Below are 9,492 nucleotides of genomic sequence, written 5' to 3' on the forward strand. Positions count from 1 at the left end.
TGGAATTCTTCATTAAGATGGAGAGTGACATAGTTAATTCAGAAACAAAGGTTCTGAACTTAAAGAGGGGTAACTTTGAAGGTATGAGACGTGAATTAGCTAAGATAGACTGGCAATTGACACTTAAAGGATTGACGGTGGATATGCAATGGCAAGCATTTAAAGGTTGCATGGATGAACTACAACAATTGTTCATCCCAGTTTGGCAAAAGAATAAATCAAGGAAGGTAGTGCACCCGTGGCTGACAAGAGAAATTAGGGATAGTATCAATTTCAAAGAAGAAGCATACAAATTAGCCAGAGAAAATGGCTCACCTGAGGACTGGGAGAAATTCAGAGTTCAGCAGAGGAGGACAAAGGACTTAATTAGGAAGGGGAAAAAAAGATTATGAGAGAAAACTGGCAGGGAACATAAAAACTGACTGTAAAAGCTTTTATAGATATGTAAAAAGGAAAAGACTGGTAAAGACAAATGTAGGTCCCCTACAGACAGAAACAGGTGAATTGATTATGGGGAGCAAGGACATGTCAGACCAATTGAATAATTACTTTGGTTCTGTCTTCACTAAGGAGGACATAAATAATCTTCCAGAAATAGTAGGGGACAGAGGGTCCAGTGAGATGGAGGAACTGAGCGAAATACATGTTAGTAGGGAAGTGGTGTTAGGTAAATTGAAGGGATTGAAGGCAGATAAATCCCCAGGGCCAGATGGTCTGCATCCTAGAGTGCTTAAGGAAGTAGCCCAAGAAATAGTGGATGCATTAGTGATAATTTTTCAAAACTCGTTAGATTCTGGACTAGTTCCTGAGGATTGGAGGGTGGCTAATGTAACCCCACTTTTTAAAAAAGGAGGGAGAGAGAAACCAGGAAATTATAGACCGGTTAGCCTGACGTCGGTGGTGGGGAAACTGCTGGAGTCAGTTATCAAAGATGTGATAACAGCACATTTGGAAAGCGGTGAAATGATCGGACAAAGTCAGCATGGATTTGTGAAAGGAAAATCATGTCTGACGAATCTCATAGAATTTTTTGAGGATGTAATTAGTAGAGTGGATAGGGGAGAACCAGTGGATGTGGTATATTTGGATTTTCAAAAGGCTTTTGACAAGGTCCCACACAGGAGATTAGTGTGCAAACTTAAAGCACATGGTATTGGAGGTAAGGTACTGATGTGGATGGAGAATTGGTTAGCAGACAGGAAGCAAAGAGTGGGAATAAACGGGACCTTTTCAGAATGGCAGGCGGTGACTAGTGGGGTACCGCAAGGCTCAGTGCTGGGACCCCAGTTGTTTACAATATATATTAGTGACTTGGATGAGGGAATTAAATGCAGCATCTCCAAGTTTGCGGATGACACGAAGCTGGGTGGCAGTGTTAGCTGTGAGGAGGATGCTAAGAGGATGCAGAGTGACTTGGATAGGTTGGGTGAGTGGGCAAATTCGTGGCAGATGCAATTTAATGTGGATAAATGTGAAGTTATCCACTTTGGTGGCAAAAATAGGAAAACAGATTATTATCTGAATGGTGGCCGATTAGGAAAAGGGGAGGTGCAACGAGGCCTGGGTGTCATTATACACCAGTCATTGAAAGTGGGCATGCAGGTACAGCAGGCGGTGAAAAAGGCGAATGGTATGCTGGCATTTATAGCGAGAAGATTCGAGTACAGGAGCAGGGAGGTCCTACTGCAGTTGTACAAGGCCTTGGTGAGACCACACCTGGAGTATTGTGTGCAGTTTTGGTCCCCTAATCTGAGGAAAGACATCCTTGCCATAGAGGGAGTACAAAGAAGGTTCACCAGATTGATTCCTGGGATGGCAGGACTTTCATATGAAGAAAGACTGGATGAACTGGGCTTGTACTCGTTGGAATTTAGAAGATTGAGGGGGGATCTGATTGAAACGTATAAAATCCTAAAGGGATTGGACAGGCTAGATGCAGAAAGATTGTTCCCGATGTTGGGGAAGTCCAGAACGAGGGGTCACAGTTTGAGGATAAAGGGGAAGCCTTTTAGGACCGAGATTAGGAAAAACTTCTTCACACAGAGAGTGGTGAATCTGTGGAATTCTCTGCCACAGGAAACAGTTGAGGCCAGTTTATTGGTTATATTTAAGAGGGAGTTAGATATGGCCCTTGTGGCTACGGGGGTCAGGGGGTATGGAGGGAAGACTGGGGCGGGGTTCTGAGTTGGATGATCAGCCATGATCATAATAAATGGCGGTGCAGGCTCGAAGGGCCGAATGGCCTACTCCTGCACCTATTTTCTATGTTTCTATCTATGTTTCTATATTTCACCTTTCACCCTTAACCTAGGACCAGTAACAACGACTGATTGTTTGCCCTGAAGCATATTAATCAGCAGTGACAGTTAAGAAGTTTCACAGTCACCATTACAACATACATTGCGCTCCTATTAGAATAATTAGCGGCATTTAGATTTGGACACATACCTCTGGACTCCTACAAATAACTTTACTGTTGTGTTACCATGGTAACACCAGGTAAAATGGAAGGTGGTAGTAGACAAGTCAAAAATAAAAACTGGGCCAGAGGAGGTATATGCAGGAGTCATAGAGTCATTGAAAAATACGGCACACAGACCTCTTGGCCTATCTTATCCCTGCCAAAACCATTTAAACTGCCTACTCACATTCACCTGCACCCAGACCATAGCCCTCCATACACCTACCATCTATGTATCTATCCAAACTTCTCTTAAACATTGAAATCAAGCTCGCATGCACCATTTCTGCTGGCAGCCTGTTCCACATTCTGATGACCTTCTGAGTTAAGAAGTTCACCCTCATGTTCCCCTTAAGCATTTCACCTTTCACTCTTAACCCATGACCTCTAGTTGCAGTCCCACCCAGCTTCAGTGGAAAGAGCCTGCTTGCATTTATCCCATCTATACCTCTCATAATATTCAATTTCTTTCTGCCTCACGAATTGATGACAGTGGATTAACTCCACAGTGTAATTTTTTGAACACTGTAATTGATTTACCATTGGCACATGCACTAAGATACAATGAAAAGCTTTAGTTTGCATATCGTCCACCCAGATCATTCCATACATGACTACATCCATCATCATCATTATGTGCTGTGTCATGATGTAGGCGACGATTGTTCTTGGCAATGCAGTGATTAGCGCAATGCTTTACAGTTCTGGCAACCTGGGTTCAATTCCCACCACTGCCTGTGAGGAGCTGGTACGTCCTTCCCCATGATTGTGTGGTTTCCCTCAGGTGCTCTGGTTTCCTCCCACAATCCAAAGGTGTACTGGTTGGTGGGCTAGTTGGCCATTGTAAATTGTCTTGGGATTAGGCGAGGGTTAAATTAGGAGATTGCTGGGCAGCGCAGCTCAAAGGGCAGAAGAGCCTATTCCGTGTTGTATCTTAATAAAATTTTTAAAATTCTACAGCAGTAATTTGCCATTGCCTTCCTCTGGGCAGTGTCTCTACAAGACGTGTGACGCCAGCCATTATCAATTGTCTGATTGTCTGCCTGATTCAGTGGTGGCATAACCAGGACCTGTGATGAGCAGCTGGTGCATATACGACAATCCACCACCTGCTCCCAAGGCATCACGTGACCTTGATCTGGGGGCTAAGCAGGTGCTACACCTTGCCCATGGGTGACCTGCAGGCTAGCGGAGGGAAAAAGCGCCTTACACCTCCTTTGGTACAGACGTTTCTCCACCCCACCACCCCATCAGTGTATTAAGGTGATAAAAAGAAAACAATGTAGAAGCTGGTGTTGCAGTTACAGTCAGAGCACGCTGCAGGTAGACAAATAAAGTACCAGGACCATGACAAGTTAGATTCAGACTTCATCTTTATCCGTTCAAGAGATCCGTTCAAAGGTTTGATATCAGTGGGATAGAAGCTGTTCTTGAGCCTAGTGGGAGGTCTTTTCTCCTATCTTCAGCCCAATGGGGAGTGGGAAGAAGACAGAAGGACTGGGGTGGGTGGGGTCTCTGATTACACTGCCTGTTTTCCTGAGGTAGCGGGAAGTGTACACAGTGCCCATGGAGGATAAGTGGTTGGACTCATTGTTGAAGTCAAAATCAAGGTCAAGTTTGTGGTCATCTACACAAGCACATAGATGCACGGGTGCGATTGAAAACTTCCTTACAGCAGCATCTCAGGAACAGAGCATCAGATACACCCCATTCACAACAAAAAATACCATAAACAAAAATAAGAAAAAAACACAATAAGAACAAAAAATGCATAAAGCCCATTGAGTGATCAAAGTGGTCATAACGTTGCTACACTGTCGTGATTAGGGATTTGCCAGATTGTTCAAGAGCTGAATGGTTGAAGGGAAATTGTTGTTTCTGAACATGGGACTTCAGGCTTTGCCCGTTAGGTAGTCGCGAGAAGATGGCATGGCTGGAATATTGTGGTCAGCTGTTGTCAAATCCAAAATCACATTTAGTTTACTGGGTCATTGTCTGCTGTCAGTACTAGTTGTTTTTAATGTGGGAGGAAAGCTTGGGAGTTCAAAGTACATTTCGTACTAAAGTATGTCTACAATGATGGGTGGTGGGGTGGAGATACATTTCTACCAAAGGAGCGGTGAGGTGCTTCTTCTCTCTACTAGCCCGCAGGTCACCCTTGGGCAAGGTGTAGCACCTGGTTAGCACCCCCCATTCAGGGTCACATGAAACCATGGGAGTAGGTGGTGGATGGTCGTATGAGCAGTTGGTGCGTATCACAAGTCCTGGCTATGCGACCACCTACGCAAGGCAGACAATCTCTGAAGAGGATTGATAATAGCTGGGGTCACTGGTCTTGTAAAGTCATTCCCCAGAAGAAGGCAACGGCAAACCACTTCTGTAGAAAAATTTGCCAAGAACAATCATGGTCATTGATGGAAAGACCATGATTGCCTATGTCATGCGGCATGGCACGTAAGGGTGGTGATGATAATGATTGTTTTGAGTTACCATATACAACCTTGAGATTCATCTTCTTACAGGCAACCACAAAACAAAGAAACACAATAGAGTCCACTAGAAAAAAATAATGCAACAAGGCCCATCAAACCCCCAATGCGCTAAAAAAAGTACAAATTGTGCAGGCAATAAAAGAAGCAAATAAAGAATATACAGAGCATGAAGTGAAAAGTCCCTGAAAGTGTTGTCCCCAACCATGGAGCCCGTTCAGCGCTGAGGAGAGCGCAGATGGAGCCCACAAAGTCAGTTCAGGCCTAAGGCGAGTAAAGCCTCAGGTAGCTGAACAGTGGTTCACTCTTGCCCACAGCCTCAATGATTTAATCTTCTTAATCTGGCTCACTGCTTAAATCAGCTAAACACTTTTTGCTCTTGGGCCCTGCCACTTTAATCTGGCTTGAAGTTTCGAACTTTGAACATTGATGGAATCACAAAGAAAGCATGCTAGCAGCTATACTTCACCAGGAGTCGGAGGAGATACAGGTCTGACTACGCCGCCTAATTGCCTGTCACTGACACGGGAACCTTATGCTTTCCGCGAGGAAGCAGCAATTACTGAAATCTGTGCAGCAAATTACCACGACAGTCTGCCTGCCAGAGAGCAGAGGACAGCATGCACCCAAACATGCCACACGCATGGGAATTATGAATAGGATAAGACCACAAGAATGCAGGCATGAATGGAAGATGGTATCTCCACCTCCACCAGTCAACTCATTCACAGAACGAGTGCACCTCCAGAGCAGATGGGCTGCATTACTTCACCCTCTTCTCAATATCCAAAGCACTTCGGTGATGGTAGATTCTGATGTTTAAATCCAAGGTTCTTTCAGATGTTGGGAAAGAGGCACAAAACTTGTTACTTCACAATCATTTTATTAAACGTTGATAGAACAAAGGAATCAGAAGCAGAGACTAGTAGCAGAAGGCTTAAAGAGAAAGACAGGAAGATATTAAGATTGAGAAGATGACATTCAGCATAGAGCATTATTTTTATGGTACATAGATAAGGAGAATTCCGTTCAAATTTGTAGGCAAGAGTTAACCAATGAGATGGCCATTATTCAAATAACGCAGTACCAAGAGAAACTTACACTATAATTCCAGTATTATACCAATCTAGCCTGTAAGTTCTAGCCACTGAACTTACATATACATATTATAGCCACTAGGAAGCATAATAAACTGAAACTTGTATGTAAGTCATTATCATGATCATGTGTTGCCTCGTATGAATTAGGTGATCGTGGTCTTTCCAAGACCATGATTGTTCTTAGCAAATTTTTCTGCAAAAGTAGTTTGCCATCGCATTCTGCTGGGCAGTGCCTTTACAAGGTGGGTGACCCCAGCCAATTTCAATACTCTCCAGCAGTTGCCTGCCTGGTGTCAGTGGTCATGTAACCAGGACTTGTGACACGCACCAGCTGCTCATCGGACCATCTACCACCTGCTCCCATGGCTTCATGTGATCCTGATCGGGGGGCTAAGCAGGTGCTACATCTTGTATAAGGGTGACCTGCAGGCTAATGGAGGGAAGAAGCACCCTACACCCTCCTTTGATAGAGACGTATCTCCACCCCAACGCCCAGTGTAATTATGTAAAACAGAAGCAGAAAATTAATTGTTAAAATGCAAAGAAAATACAATGAAAGAGTCTAATCTAAGAATTAAACAGTTAAATCCAACAGTGATATTTGCTGTTGGTATTATGTCAATTTGCAAACAGCAGACAGTTCTCGTCACCTATCTACAGGAAAGATATCAATAAACTTGAACTTGAAAGAGTGTCCCTTTAGAAGAACCTCCCTTTAGAACAGATATGAGGAGGAATTTCTTTAGCCATAGGGTGGTGAATCTATGGAATCCATTTCCATAGGTGGCTGTGGTGGCCGAGTCATTGGATATATTTAAAGCAGAGTTCAATAGGTTGTTGATTAGTCAGGGCATCGAAGGTTACGGGGAAAGGTAGGAGAATAGGGTTGAGGGGATAGTAAATCAGCCATGACGGAATGGTGGAGAAGACTGATGGGCCAAATGGCCTAATTCTGTTCCTGCTTCTTGTGGTCTTATGATATTGCCTGGACCTGAGAGCCTTATTGAAAAGGAAAAAATGAAGAGGTTTGGACTTTATTCCCTGCTGCACAGGAGAATGACAGTAGAAGCAGATGCATCAGCAACAGGGGCATTTAAGGGACGCTTAGATCAGCACATGGATGAGAGAAATGGAGGGCTCTGTGGCAGGGAAGGGTTAGGATGATCCTGGAGTAGGTTACAAAGGGCTGCACAACATCATGGACTGAAGAGCCTGTGGTCTGCCGTACTGTATTGTTTTAAGAGGGGAGAACCTATAGGGGTATGCAAAATTACAAAGCCTACAGCTAGAATGAATGCATTCTCCCCTCAGGTTGGGCTAGACGTCATGGGTTAAAAATCTGAGGTGAAATATTTAAATATTTCAGAATCAAAATCAGGTTTATTATCACCGGCATGGGACATGAAATTTCTCAACTTAGCAACAGCAGTACAATACATACATAATATAGAAGAAGAAGAAAATGAAATAAAATAATAATAATAAATAAATAACTATTTATTTATATATTTAATAATTAGGCATGGGTTAATTAGGTGGGTTGCTGAACCTAACCTCTTCAGCCTTTCCTTATAACTCAGGTCCGCAACCCTAGCAATATCATAAGACCATAAGGCACATGAGCAGAATTAGGACATTCAGCCCATCAAGCACGCTCTGCTGTTCCATAATGTGGCAAAGTTATTTCCCATGGTAGGGGATTCTAGGACAAGAGGGCACGACCTCAGGATTGAAGGATGTCCTTTTAGAACTGAGATGCGGAGAAATTACTTCAGTCAGAGGGTGGTAAATTTGTGGAATTTGTTGCCACAAGTGGCTGTGAAAGCCAATTCATTGGGTGTATTTGAGGCAGAGATAGATAGGTTCTTGATTAGCCAGGGCATCAAAGGATATGGGGTGAAAGCAGGGGAGTGGGGATGACTGGAGGAATTGGATCAGCCCATGATTAAATGGTGGAACAGACTCGATGGGCTGAATAGCCTACTTCTACTCCTATATCTTATTGTCTTATGGTCTTATAATGGCTAGTTTATTATCTCTTTCAACCCACTCAATCAAAAATTTTAATTTAAAGAAAAATTATGTCGACTGTTTTCCCAAGCCAAGAAGAAGCAGAGTCAATGGAGGGCAATTTGGTTTTTGTGATGGCACATTTATGCCATTTAAAAGGTATTTAGACAGGTATATGGATAGGAAAGTTTTAGAGTGATACGGGCCAAATGCAAGTAAATGGGACTGGCTAAGTTAGGCAACTTGGTCAGCTTGGTCCAGTTGGGTTGAAGGGCCTTCTGTGCAATATTACTCAGTGGTTCTAAGGCAGGGGTTGCCCCAGTTTGGGAAACCTAAGGCGATTTGTAACCATGCTCCTCTAAAGAAGTTTCCCTCTTGTGTTTTCTTTGTTAAACCAGGAGACAAACAGCCGAGGAACGGGAAGCTGAGAGGCAACAGGCAAACCGACTGATGATCCAGCTTCAACAGGAGGCCTTCCAGAAGTCGCTGACTCAGCCCATTCAACAGGACCCACTTTGCGCCCACAACGCTTCCCTTTACGCCCTGCAGAACCTACAGCCCTGGGCAGATGACAGCAGCAAAATCACCTCCGTCACCTCAGTGGCTTCTGTGGTCTGACAATTCCTCTGGGTTTTTTTTTCTTGCTCACCTGCAGAGACTCTCAAACTCCTGGTACCAAATCGCACTGCACAATACCGTATATTACTGGCTGGAATTTTTCATTTTCAATGTTAACTCGAATGTTACCATTTAAAAAAAAAGTACTTGCTAAAGGGTTATTGCAATGCAAAAAAAAAAGGTAATAAAAATATGATTCAATAGATAAAACTTTTATTTGTGCTATTTTGACGATGCTAGCATGCAATCAGAAGTAAGACATTTAACCTCTTGCCTTGTACTTTGTCCACTGTTCAGTTTCCATGTCACAACTTATAAAGTTCAAAGTAAATTTATTATCAAAATACATATATGTCACCATATACTGCCTTGAGATTTATTTTGAGATACCAAGGATCAAACAATCCATCAACTAATCTTTGAAGCCTGACTCCACCTCCTAAGATGAGCTTTATTTATCATGTGTTCAAAGTTGAACGTATATTTTATTATCAAAGTACATATGTTACCATATACAACCCTGAGATTCTTTTTCCTGTGGGCATACTCAGCAAATCTGTGGAATAGTAACTATAAGAGGATCAATGAAAGATCAACCAGAGTGCAACAGACAGCAAACTGCAAGTGTAAATATAAATATATAGCAATAAATAACATGAAATAATGAGATAAAGAGTCCTTGAAAGTGAGATCACTGGTTGTGGGAACATTTCAATGATGGGGCCAGTGAATGAAGTTATCCCCTTTTATTCAAGAGCTTGATGGCTGAGGGGTAGTAACTGTTCTTGAACCTGGTGGTGCGAGTCCTGAGGCT

The 9,492-nt window shown here is 43.0% G+C and overlaps 1 protein-coding gene across 1 annotated transcript in view; it reads left to right on the forward strand.

Annotated features, from left to right (window-relative positions):
- The window catches only part of tlx2 (T cell leukemia homeobox 2), a 66,335-nt gene extending 57,657 nt beyond the window's left edge, over positions 1 to 8,678 (forward strand). Inside the window, exon 3 of the mRNA XM_063045145.1 lies at positions 8,459 to 8,678. Within this exon, the coding sequence (XP_062901215.1) occupies positions 8,459 to 8,678 (220 nt within the window). The remainder of the gene's footprint in view (positions 1 to 8,458) is intronic.
- The last annotated feature ends 814 nt before the right edge of the window (positions 8,679 to 9,492 follow it).

Source organism: Mobula hypostoma, chromosome 4 (genome assembly GCF_963921235.1).
Source record: "Mobula hypostoma chromosome 4, sMobHyp1.1, whole genome shotgun sequence".
Taxonomy (NCBI): Eukaryota; Metazoa; Chordata; class Chondrichthyes; order Myliobatiformes; family Myliobatidae; genus Mobula; species Mobula hypostoma.